Genomic DNA, 13,904 nt, shown 5'->3' with positions numbered 1-13,904 from the left:
GGCTTATAGTTTTGCCTCCCAACGTTTTACCTCAAGGGTAATGTCAACAGTAATAGTTCATGAAAACCCACATCCAATTAGCCATATATACCGGGATCTTTCCAACATATTGTGCTTGCTAAAGGATAAAATGTAAAAAGGAAGGGTGAAGATCACCATGACTCTTTTGCAGTACAGGAGATAAAAGTAAAAGATAGGCCCTTCGCAGAGGGAAGCAGATGTTGTCATGCGCTTTTATGGTTGGATGCACAAAATCCTAATGTGAAAGAACATCACTTTATATTGCCACTTGTGATATGGACCTTTATTATGCAGTCTGTCGCTTTTATTACTTCCATATCACACGATCGTATAAAGCTTATTTCCTCCACACCAATCAATCATACATATTTAGAGAGCAATTTTTATTGCTTGCACCGATGACAACTTACTTGATGGATCTTACTCGATCCATAGTTAGGTATGGTGGACTCTCATGGCAAAACTGGTTTAAGGGTATTTGGAAGCACAAGTAGTATCTCTACTTGGTGCAATGAATTTGGCTAGTATGACGGAGAAAGGCAAGCTCAACATGTTGGAGGATCCAAGACAATATAATTTATCTCACATGTAAGAAAACATAACCCATTATGTTGTGTTCCTTGTCCAATGTCAACTCTTTAGCATGTCATATTTTAATGAGTGCTCACAATCATAAAATATGTCCAAGATAGTATATTTATATGTGAAGACCTCTCTTTCTTTATTACTTCCTATTAATTGCAATGATGACCAAAACTATGTTTGTCAACCCTCAATAACTTTTATTCATCATACTCTTTCTATGTGAGCTCATTACTCTCCATAAGAGTCACATGATCTCTTTGTTTCTTTTTATTTCTTTCTCTTTTCTTTTTTTCACTTAGGATCATGGCAAAAATAAGCAAGCCCTTGACTCAACACTAATCTTTATTATATAGCTCACGGACTCGATTACATAGAAGGATAATAAAGCAAAACTCACAACTAGATCATATTAAGAACTTTTATTCTACTAGATCAAAATATTACCAAAAGGATCGAACTAACGAAAACGGTAAAGATAAAAGTGATGGTGATACGATACCGGGGCACACCCCCAAGCTTGGTAGTTGCCAAGTGGAGTGCCCATACCAGATACTCAATTCTTCTTTGTTGGAGGAGACGGTGGTGATGTTGTTGATGGCGTAGGATTGTCGTCCTTCTTCCAAGGCATAGGCTCACCATCATAGAAGGATGACCGAGTCTCCGGGATCCTCAAATCTGCAGCCAAACTCATCCTTTTGAATCTATATTCATACTCACAGTTTTGGTTTTGCAGGTCATAGATCTGAGCTTGAAGGTGCTCGATTTTCTCGTGAAGCTTGAAGATGGTATCCCCAATGTTGTCGGCATCCAGCTTGTGTTTGTTGGTGAACTCTGCGATCATCATGTAGTTGGAGTTGAGTCCACGCTCCACCATCCCTTGACACTTGAAAACTTGTTGCTCCATTGCTTCGAGCCTCGTCTCCACGCTTACGTTCCCCTTCGGTCCCTCAGCATCACGGATGTGCAACAACCCATCATGCATCTCAATGGGTTGAGGGTGTCGCTGCACCTCCGCGAGGTAAGGGTTGATGACCTTCTCGAAGAACTTGTCCTTGGGAGCACTTGGAGACGTCATGATAATCTAGATCTGTCAGAAAAACAGCTCGAAACAAAGACATGAGATTTTTGCATGATACGGGAGTCAAAACCCCCGGGAGGTTATATAATGAATTTTTACCGACCAAAATATGTGTCCTGTAAGAATTGGAGTCTGGAGGGCAAACGAGGTGCCCACAAGGTAGGGGGGCGCGCCCAGGGGGGTAGGGCGCGCCCTCCACGCTCGTGGGGCCCTCGTGTCCTTTCCGGACTGCTGCTTATTTTTCTATTTTTCTAAATATTCCAAAACGGAGAAATACTGCCTTAAAAACTGTTTTGGAGTCGGTTTACTTACTGTACCACATACCTATTCCTTTTCAGAGTCTGAAGCGTTCCGGAAAGTGTCCTTTATGTACTCCTCTGGGGTGATGGTTTCAATAACATTGGTTTCAACATTTATGGGATTACCTGAGATATAATGTTTGATTCTTTGACCATTTACCACCTTCAGATTTGTGCCTTTGAAGTTGTTGATTTTTATGGCACCAGGACGGTAGACCTCCTCGATAACGTAGGGACCTTCCCATTTAGAGATAAGTTTTCCTGCAAAAAATCTTAAACGAGAGTTGTACAGCAATACGTAATCACCTACATTAAACTCACGCTTTTGTATTCTTTTATCATGCCACCTTTTAACCTTTTCTTTAAACAACTTGGCATTTTCGTAGGCTTGGGTTCTCCATTCATCAAGTGAGTTAATATCAAATAACCTCTTCTCACCAGCAAGTTTAAAATCATAATTTAGTTCTTTAATAGCCCAATAAGCCTTGTGTTCTAGTTCGAGAGGTAAGTGACATGTTTTTCCATAGACCATTTTATACGGAGACATACCCTTAGGATTTTTATATGCAGTTCTATAGGCCCATAATGCATCATCAAGTTTCTTGGACCAATTCTTTCTAGACCTATTAACAGTCTTTTGCAAAATTAATTTGAGTTCTCTATTACTCAATTCTACTTGACCACTAGACTGAGGATGATAAGGAGATGCAATTCTATGATTAACATCATATTTAGCAAGCATTTTACGGGAAGCACCATGAATAAAATGTGAACCACCGTCAGTCATTAAATATCTAGGGACTCCAAACCTTGGAAAAATAACTTCTTTAAGCATTTTAATAGAAGTGTTATAATCAGCACTACTAGTTGGAATAGCTTCTACCCACTTAGTAACGTAATCAACAGCAACTAAAATATGTGTATAACCGTTAGAGGAAGGAAAAGGTCCCATATAGTCAAAGCCCCAAACATCAAATGGTTCAATAACAAGTGAATAATTCATAGGCATTTCTTGACGTCTACTAATATTACCAATTCTTTGACATTCATCACAAGATAAGAAAAACTTACGGGCATCCTTGAAGAGAGTAGGCCAATAAAAACCAGATTGTAGTACCTTATGTGCGGTTCTATCTCCAGCATGGTGCCCTCCATAAGCTTCGGAGTGACACTTGTGTAGGATCTGTTCCTGTTCATGCTCAGGTACACAACGTCTAATAACACCATCTACTCCTTCATTATAAAGATGTGGTTCATCCCAAAAGTAATGCCTCAAATCATAGAAGAACTTTTTCATTTGCTGGTATGTGAAACTAGGTGGTATAAACTTAGCAACGATGTAATTAGCATAATCAGCATACCATGGAGCAGTATGAGAAGCATTTATGACATTTAATTGCTCATCAGGAAAGCTATCATCAATAGGTAGTGGGTCATCAAGCACATTTTCTAACCTAGACAAGTTGTCTGCAACGGGGTTCTCAGCTCCTTTTCTATCAACAATATGTAGATCAAATTCTTGAAGCAAGAGAACCCATCTAATAAGTCTAGGTTTAGCATCTTTCTTTTCCATAAGATATTTAATAGCAGCATGATCAGTGTGAATAGTTACTTTAGAATCAACAATATAGGGTCTAAACTTATCACAAGCAAATATAACTGCTAAGAATTCTTTTTTAGTAGTAGCATAATTTCTTTGAGCATTGTAACATAATGTGTAATAACAGCCCATAATGCAATAAATATTGATATAAAAGCATGATGCAAAATGGACGTATCAGGCCCATCACTGACCGGTCACAAAATTTTGATCCAAACGGGCGCCTCAAATGGGCCTCAAACGCTCGGGCTGTCATAGGGCAGATGTGGGGTGGCTCGTGCGCGCCCGGGCGCATCCGCCACGTTAGCCCGGCTGATACGTCTCCAATGTATCTATAATTTTTTATTGTTCCATGCTATTATATTATCTATCTTGGATGTTTTATATGCATTTGTATGCTATCTTATATGATTTTTGGGACTAACCTATTAACCTAGAGCCCAGTGCTAGTTTCTGTTTTTCCTTGTTTTTGAGTTTCGCAGAAAAGGAATATCAAACAGAGTCCAATTGGCCTGAAAATTTATGGTGATTTTTTATGGACCAGAAGAAGCCCCCGAAGCAAAAGAGTTGGGCCAGAAGAGTCCCGAGCCAACCACAAGGGTCGAGGGCGCGCCCTACCTCCCCCCTCCCCCCGGGAGGGTGCTCCACCCTTGTCGTTGACTCGTGGACCCCCTGACTTGTTCTCGACGCCAACAAATCCTACGAATATAGAAACCCCCAGAAATAAACCTAGATCGGGAGTTCCGCTGCCGAAAGCCACTATAGCCACGAAAAACTAATCGAGAGCCCGTTCTGGCACCCTACCGGAGGGGGAAACTATCACCGGTGGTCATCTTCATCATCCCGGCGCTCTCCATGACGAGGAGGGAGTAGTTCACCCTCGGGGTTGAGGATATGTACCAGTAGCTATGTGTTTGATCTCCCTCTCTCTTTCTCTCTCTCTCTCTCTCTCTCTCTCTCGTGTTCTTGATTTGGCACGATCTTGATGTACCGCGAGCTTTGCTATTATAGTTGGATCTTATGATGTTTCTCCCCCTCTACCTTCTTGTAATGGATTGAGTTTTCCCTTTGAAGTTATCTTATCTGATTGAGTGTTTAAGGATTTGAGAACACTTGATGTATGTCTTGCATGTGTTTATCTGTGGTGACAATCGGATATTCACGTGATATACTTGATGTATGTTTTGGTGATCAACTTGCGGGTTATGTGACCTTGTGAACTTATGCATAGGGTTTGGCACACATTTTCGTCTTGACTCTCCTGTAGAAACTTTGGGGCACTCTTGAAGTTCTTTGTGTTGGTTTGAATAGATGAATCTGAGATTGTGTGACTCATATCGTATAATCAAACCCGCGGATACTTGTGGTGACATTGGAGTATCTAGGTGACATTAGGGTTTTGGTTGATGTGTGTCTTATGGTGTTATTTTAGTATGAACTCTAGGGCTGTTTGTGACACTTATAGGGATAACCCAATAGATCGATCAGAAAGAATAACGTTGAGGTGGTTTCGTGCCCAACAATAATCTCTTCGTTTATTCTCCGCTATTAGTGACTTTGGAGTGACTCTTTGTTGCACGTTGAGGGATTGTTATATGATCTAATTATGTTATCATTGTTGATAGAATTTGCACTAGTGAAAGGATAAACCCTAGGCCTTGTTTTCAAGCATTGCAATACCGTTTTCGCTCACTTTTACTACTAGTTACCTTGCTGTTTTTATATTTTCAGATTACAAAAACCTATATCTACCATCCATATTGCACTTGTATCACCATCTCTTCGCCGAATTAGTGCACCTATACAATTTACCATTGTATTGGATGTGTTGGGGACACAAGAGACTCTTTGTTATTTGGTTGCAGGGTTGTTTGAGAGAGACCGTCTTCATCCTATGCCTCCCACGGATTGATAAACCTTAGGTCATCCACTTGAGGGAAATTTGCTACTGTCCTATAAAACTCTGCGCTTGGAGGCCCAACACGAGTGTACAAGAAGAAGGTTGCGTAGTAGACATCACCGGCCCACCCCGACCCCACTCCGTCCCTACGAAATATCCCCAATCCGAAAACCCTACTCCGCTCCACTTTCGCTCTGTCTCTTCTTCTCTCCTCCAATTTTTCCGATTCGATCCGGTCCGAGGACTCCAGGGACCATGTTGAGCTCCGGCAGCCGCTCCGGCTCCGACTTGACAGCAACGAGGAGTTGGCCCTCCGCATTGCCCTCGAGAAGTCCAAGGTGGATACGTGGGGCAGTTCCGGATTTGCCGCCTCGCCTCTCCCTCGCAGGCGCAGCGAGGACGCCGGCGCTGGCCACTCTCGGTCCGTGCGCAGCTCCGCCAGGGCTACACAGCCCGCGCCTCCCCAGTGGTGTCCCCTGCCCCCACCGACCGCTGCTCCACGCGGGCAGCGGCGAGTGCTAGTGCCCGCACCGTCGGCCCGGACACGCACACCAGAATCGGAGGCACGCGCTGCCCGCCACGAGAGGCAGTGGGCAAGGAGGACGAATGCAGCACAGTAGTACATGTGCCACCGTCGAGGGTTGCTGGCGGGGCCCGACGAGGACGAGCAGTTCCTCGGTTGGGTCTACTACCGGTCACTTACGACGATGGAGACAGACGCTCGGCGACTCTAATGGAAGAACACCAAGGCGTTCTAGCTTGCCATTGAGCAGTCGTAGTGCGAGGCGGCGGAGGTAGCGGCGGAGGCGGCTCGGCTCGCGAAGTTCAAGCTACAGCAGGACATGGCCGTCCAGCGACTCAAAGGGTTTATCGTCCTCTCCAACTCCGACTCCTGCGACGACGACGACCACGATGCCTCGTCCGACGGCACTGACGATTCTCCACCAGCCGCCGATGCCTACAACAGTGTCGTCGACTAGAAGGGGAAAGGGCCGGCGAGGAAGTGGTGAAGATCTGTTTTCTTCACCTTAATTTTAAGTTTTAGATGTAGTTTGAACTTGTTTGTAGTATTATGTGCATTATGTGAACTTTGGCTATTTTTTGAAGATTCGTGTGCGATTAACGGATTGTAGCTTTGTATGCCCGTTTTTATGTCCATTCATGATTTGCGTAGTTTTTATCAATGTTGCATTAATATGGATATAGGGAGTCGGATATGAGAATACGTGAGTGGACGATGAAATTTGATGACTGATCGGTATGTGCCAGCGAACCGCGGCCAGACGCGTCCGCACACGTTTGAGGAGCCGGATTTGCCATGTCGGTCCGTAGATGATCTAAAGGACTTATTCTAAAGCCGGGCAATAGGCTTATTTTTAAAAAAACATTCAACATGAATAGTGAGCTACTCCTTGTGTAAACTAATATAAAAGTAGGGATAAGTATATTTTTCGTCCTCGAACTCTTTCCAGAGTTTAGAAATCGCCCCTCAACTGTAAACCAGAGAATTTTCATCCCTCAACTATCAAAACCAGATAGTTTTCGTCCCTCGTGCCGCTTCGGGCGGTTTTAGTCCAGGGTGAACAGTAAAATCGAAAAAATAGCAACAAAAATCAGAATAATCTGAAATTTTAGAGCATCGAAGATACTTTGGTGTGCAAGACACGTGCAAAATTTTGTGGTGTTTTGATATTCGAGTAGCTCGTGGAAAACAAAAAACTATAAATTTGTACATCAGTGAACAGTAAATTCAAAATAAATAGCAAAAAAATTCAAAACAGTATGAATTTTTTTGGCATAAAAGAGGCTTGGGTGCCCTACGTGCGTGCAAATTTTCGTGATGTTTGGGTATTGTACGAACTCTGACAAAAAGAAACAAAATTTGGCTAAGACTTTTTTAAAGTGCGCTATTTTGTTTTTTTTTTGGCTAGAGCTCCTCGTATGTCATTTGATCACAAAATTTTGCATGCATCTTGCGTGCCTGAGCATCTTTGATGCCAAAATGTTTCATGCTTTTTTGAATTTTTTTTGCTATTTTTTAATTTACTCTTCACCGACGTACATATTTACAGTTTTTTGTTTGCCACAAGCTGCTTGAAATTCGAAACACCACGAAATTTTGCACGGGTCTTGCGCACCAGAATATCTTCGATGCTGTAAAATTTCAGATTTTTTATTTATTTATTTTTGCTATTTTTTTGATTTTATTGTTCACTGATTTAATGTTCATCCTAGAGTAAAACAGCCTGAAGCGGCACGAGGGACGAAAACTATCCGGTTTTGATAGTTGATGGACGAAAACTCTCCAGTTTAGAGTTGAGGGGCGATTTCTAAACTCTCGAAAGAGTTCGAGGACGAAAAATATACTTATCCCATAAAAGTATTTAGAACACTATTTTTTTGAGAGCCATTTAGAACACTATTTTAATGATATAAACGTTCTTATATTAGTTTTTGAAGAGAGTATATCGAAAGCAATTCCTAGAGTTACTTCAGCTCGGTTCATGCTAAATAATGACAATGTCCCCCGCAAAAAAAATTAACGACAACGTTAGAAACCCTTTCAATTTAGTGTGTGTCGGAAACACATCCATCTGTCAGGCGTCGTAAGAACGTGGCACGGCGCCCCCGCCACATCGCTAGTTGTATCTCTCCCCACAAACAGGAAGCGTGCCGCGCGTGCGTAGAAGATTCGAGGCAGTTGAGGCCCGGGCACCATATGTGGACGAGGAAGACGAGGGTGCACTGCTGCAAGCGTTGCACACGACGGATTGGCTCCAAGGACGCCACTCGCCGTCAGCCCACCTCCTGTTTTGCTTGTATGCGTTCGTGCTACGATTGTGATATATTGTCGCCTGTACTACCGGTACTCCCCCTTCCACCGTTCCACGTTCTTCAACAAACGACTGTAATCCCCTCAAAAAAAAAACGACTGTAATTTTTTGTGTTGAAACTGTAATGTTGTTATGTTTCCTAACTTCAACTGACGAATGTTATTATCCACGCCACGCATACTTGCTGTACTATTGTTTTTTTACATATTAATAACTTTTGCAAAATGATCTTATACTATGGGACGAATAGTTAGAGCATCTACAGCCGGACCTCTTAAACCCGTCTTATACGCCCGGACGGACCACCCGGTCACTGACCGAACACGTTTTTTCGACCCAGGCGGACGCCTCAAACGCCCAGACTGGCCGACACCTCCCATATTCAGCCCAAATATAGAGTGGCACCGCCTAGTAACCATGTCCCACGCCGTCGGGTAAGAAACGAGCCATTTCTGACGCCGGAGGGCCGGATCGAGCTCCTTGAGCAGATTCAGGCTAGGCGCGAAACCCGGGTCGCCGCGGGCTCCCTCGGGATGCGAGGAGGACTTTAAGGGGGAGGGGAATGACCCGGAGGAGAAGGATGTAGGGGACGTTGGCGACGGGGATCTGCATGCGGAGCAGCAGCCCATCCTCGATTCCCTTCGGTCGGAGTCGGCTGCGGAGGCAAGACGCCGTTGTCGGGAGCAGATGAAGGCGCAAGAGGCCGCGGAGGAGGCGGAGATATTCGCCTACATGAATGAGGTCGAGTAGGAGGAGGATGAGCCGGAGCCTTCCTACCCACCCGTCACGTTGTTGTGGACATCTCCGACGATGAATAGTAGCTAGGATAGTACGTAGATGTGGTACGTAGGATTTTTTTTATATGCATTGTATGGATTTAGGGGATGAATATGAGAAATGTGGATGCAAAATGGCTAATTTAAGGCGTGCCTGACTGTGTCCACAGACGTGTTTACGAGCGTTTAAGGGATTGGATTTGTCAAGTCCGGCTGTAGATGCTCTTACCACGCCTTAATGGTCATTTGTCCTCGTAGTGACACGTCATGTCCTGTTACTGTTCATCATGTGCGTTGGTCGAGATACTTGGAACCTGATGTGTGGCAGTGCATCTGTGCATGCGTTGCACGCCAGCTGTACCAGCTTAGGCCCCGCTTGGAACGTCGGTTGGCCCTTAAATACCCCCCGTAAAGAATACACATACCAAGGCGTCGTTTTCCAACTGGAAATGATATGCAACCGGTAATATACATCTGTAAATTAAATCTGGGTGTACAAATTTACGCCCATGCCAAGCGGGCCTTAGCTGGACATGCCAGAGTGTGTATATATAATACACCCGTGACCTCCTTTCTAGTATACCGTACCGTGCAAAGCACTGTCTCCTCTTCCTCTCTATTTCTTATTGGCTCCGGCACCGCACGTACGCGGAGCTAGCTAGCATTATCATCGCCCTCAGGTACGTATTATTGCTTACTACCTTATCATATCTCTGTGCATGCGTGCGACAGTTGAGCGCATTAGCACAAACATCAAGGCAAGATTTCCTACCATTTATGTGCATGCACGCACCATGCAGGCAATGACGACGTCGCCGGCGACACACGACGGCGCCGCCACCGGACTCAGCGAGCCACTCCTCCCGAACCGCAACGGCGTCCACGCAGGAGCACTGGTTGTCACGCCGGTCGTGGCCAATGGTCACGGCGGCGGCGACAAGCTTAAGGGCGACCTGAAAGCCAAGGACAAGTACTGGAAAGACGTCGACGAACCGGACGACGTGGCGGCAGCGCCAGACCTGGAGAATGGCGGCGGCCGGCCGCTGCTGTTCTCGAACAGGAGAGTCAAGAATATCATCCTGTACCCGTACAGGTGGGCTTTCCTCCTTGTAATTCGCTCTGCAGTGCATCTATCTTCGGTAATCTAAGGGGCCTAGCTTGGTGTATGTTTTTAAACTTATAGCAAATTTTGTGTCTGAAATATGAAATCCAATGAACTTTATCTTAAATCTCCGCAAGAAACATCAGTTGCAAGCTGTTTGAGGCAAAGTACCTTTCAATATTAACTGAGAGAAAAACTTTTCTGGGTTGAAACGAAAGTATTAATTAACGTTTGTTTTATTCTCTGAATTACACTGTAAAATACTCCAAACTATGATAAGAATTATAGAACGGAGGGAGTAATGACCAAACGTTTGTTTTATTCTTTGTAATTATTGATCAATGTTTGCCTGTTCATATTGAATCAAATACGCTTTACATTATGGAGCGGAGGGACTTATAGTTTTTGTTTTTTTTTTGCGTACGGGACAGACTTACATATAAAGAGACAAATATGTGTGAATCTTCTACTGCTGTCATGAGTCCATAAATTTTATTAGAAATACATTCTTGTCATTTATGGGCTACATAAAAAGACAAATATGTCTATCAAAAGTGAATCTGGTACTCACTACTATGGGTCAATCAATTTGTTTGGTGTACAGCTTGCACATTAATGTGTTGTAAAAAATTACTAAAAATATGTAGAACAAATCAATGCGTATAAGTGGAAAAAAAACATCAGGCTTCTTGGAGCATGGGATCCAAAAACACCACACTCTTCTGAAGTCTCGATACATTCTCGTTTGAGATAGATCGATTTGTGCTCAGAATATAAAATGAAATAGCTCATGTTAATAAACACTAAGTACTAGTAGGCACTTGCATAGCTAGACTATACATTTGCAAACATTTGCATGCACTGATTACTTTTTTCTCCGCTCATGATAAACAGGGTATTGATCCTGATACGAGTAATCGCCGTCATCTTATTTGTCGGATGGCGCATCAAGCATAATAATTCTGATGTCATGTGGTTTTGGGTGATGTCCGTCGTCGCAGACGTGTGGTTTAGCTTATCATGGCTAAGCTACCAGCTCCCAAAGTATAATCCCATTAAAATGATACCCGACCTTGCTACACTGAGAAAGCAATTTGACACTCCAGGCAGGAGCTCTCAACTGCCAGGCATCGACGTCATTGTTACCACTGCCAGTGCTACTGATGAGCCCATATTGTACACCATGAACTGTGTTCTCTCTATCCTTGCAGCCGACTATCATATTGGCAGGTGCAACTGCTACCTATCAGATGATAGTGGCTCATTGGTCCTCTATGAGGCATTGGTTGAAACTGCAAAGTTTGCTGCTTTGTGGGTTCCCTTCTGTAGAAAGCATCAGATTGAGCCAAGAGCACCAGAAAGCTATTTTGAACTAGAGGGCACGTTGTGCGGAGGGGCCTCACATAAGGAGTTCATTCAGGATTATAAGCATGTACGCACGCAATATGATGAGTTCAAGAAGCATTTAGATATGCTTCCTAACACCATCCGCCAAAGGTCAGACATTTACAGTAGAACAGGAACAAAGGATGAAGATGCAACAGTGACTTGGATGGCTGACGGAACACAATGGCCAGGCACATGGCTTGACCCAACAGAAAAACATAGGCCTGGCCACCATGCAGGAATTGTTAAGGTATAGAAGTCTTTTTAAGTAACTATTACTTTTATAACATATGTAGTACTCTTTTGTAATCTGATTGGCAAACAACATTTCATTTTCTGACAAAAATGTAACTTGTTTCTTAACAACAGATTGTGCAGAGCCATCCAGAACATGTGGTTCCACTAGGCGTACAAGAGAGCAATGACAGCCCACTCAACTTTGACGACGTTGATATGCGCCTGCCGATGCTGGTGTATGTGGCTCGTGAAAAGAGCCCAGGTGTCGAGCACAACAAAAAGGCAGGCGCTTTGAATGCAGAGCTACGTATCTCAGCTCTACTCTCTAATGCACCTTTCTTCATCAACTTTGATTGCGACCATTACATCAACAATTCAGAAGCCCTGCGTGCAGCTATTTGCTTCATGCTAGACCCACGGGAAGGGGATAATACTGGATTTGTTCAGTTCCCGCAAAGATTTGATAATGTTGACCCAACAGACCGATATGGAAACCATAATCGAGTCTTTTTTGATGGCGCCATGTATGGCCTCAATGGTCAACAAGGGCCTACTTACCTTGGCACAGGTTGCATGTTTCGTCGCCTTGCACTCTATGGTATCGATCCACCTTGCTGGAGAGACGAGGACATCATAGTCGACAGTAACAGGTTTGGTAACTCATTACTCTTCCTGAACTCAGTTTTAGCAGCCATAAAGCAAGAAGAAGGTGTCACACTACAACCACCACTGGATGATTCATTTCTTGAAGAGGTGACAAAAGTAGTGTCATCTTCCTATGATGATTCGACAGATTGGGGTAGGGGCATTGGCTACATATACAATATGGCAACAGAAGACATAGTAACAGGATTTCGCATCCATGGGCAAGGTTGGCGCTCCATGTATGCTACCATGGAACGTGAAGCATTCCGTGGCACTGCACCCATCAATCTAACAGAGCGCCTCCGGCAAATAGTCCGATGGTCTGGTGGTTCCCTAGAGATGTTCTTCTCACACATTAGCCCTCTGTTTGCTGGTCGTCGACTCAGCTTGGTGCAGCGACTCTCCTACATCAATTTCACTATCTACCCATTGACATCACTCTTTATCCTAATGTACGCCTTTTGTCCAGTGATGTGGCTTCTTCCAACAGAAATACTTGTACAGAGACCATATACTAGGTACATTGTGTACCTTATCATCGTCATTGCGATGATCCATGTGATTGGCATGTTTGAGATAATGTGGGCAGGAATCACATGGTTGGATTGGTGGCGCAACGAGCAATTTTTCATGATTGGCTCAGTAACTGCATATCCAACAGCAGTGTTGCACATGGTGGTGAATCTCCTTACAAAAAAAGGTATACACTTCAGAGTCACCACAAAGCAACCAGTTGCTGATACAGATGACAAGTATGCTGAGATGTATGAAGTGCATTGGGTGCCCATGATGGTACCGGCGGTTGTGGTATTGTTTTCCAACATCTTGGCTATTGGTGTAGCAATTGGTAAATCAGTCTTATACATGGGGACATGGTCTGCAGCGCAGAGAAGGCATGGTGCACTGGGTCTGCTATTCAACCTGTGGATTATGGTGCTCCTTTACCCATTTGCATTGGCGATTATTGGAAGATGGGCCAAGAGAACTGGAATCCTCTTCATCTTACTACCCATTGCTTTTTTGTCCACCGCATTGATGTACATTGGCATCCATACATTCCTTTTACATTTCTTTCCATCCATGTTGATATAGAAAGTACCTTAGCATACTTTTCTATGGATCACTATGACAAATGAAGATATCTCCTTAAGGAAGGGACTTAAGTAGTTGAACGTGTATATTGTGGTATAGTAACCTATTTCAGGACTATTGAATGGAAGAACACTGCAAAAATCATGGTTGTTCCCGCAAAAAAAATCATGGTTTCTAGTTGGTGCATGCTCACATGTAGGGACGGGACTAGAAAATGCAGATGGGGTGGAAGAGCAGCTAGATGTTTTTCGGCAAGCTTATTGATCCAACATCATATTTTTAAGCATTCCGAGCGAACGCCATCATCAGACACGTTGTATCTCATGGACGAATCCCAAAGCGTTTGCTC

At 43.8% G+C, this 13,904-nt stretch overlaps 1 protein-coding gene across 1 annotated transcript; it reads left to right on the top strand.

Annotated features, from left to right (window-relative positions):
- The first annotated feature begins 9,622 nt into the window (after positions 1-9,622).
- LOC125536677 (putative mixed-linked glucan synthase 3) lies at positions 9,623-13,699 on the top strand. The gene is made up of 4 exons (XM_048699926.2): positions 9,623-9,773; positions 9,894-10,186; positions 11,090-11,831; positions 11,951-13,699. The coding sequence occupies exons 2-4, from the start codon at positions 9,897-9,899 to the stop codon at positions 13,553-13,555; spliced, it is 2,637 nt and encodes an 878-aa protein (XP_048555883.2). The 5' UTR covers positions 9,623-9,773; positions 9,894-9,896; the 3' UTR covers positions 13,556-13,699.
- Positions 13,700-13,904: the final 205 nt, after the last annotated feature.

The sequence above is a fragment of the Triticum urartu genome, chromosome 2A (genome assembly GCF_056163025.1).
Source record: "Triticum urartu cultivar PI428250 chromosome 2A, HENAU_Tu73, whole genome shotgun sequence".
NCBI lineage: Eukaryota > Viridiplantae > Streptophyta > Magnoliopsida > Poales > Poaceae > Triticum > Triticum urartu.
The sequence above is the reverse complement of the archived record's forward strand: the minus strand, read 5'-3'. Positions and strand labels throughout refer to the sequence as shown.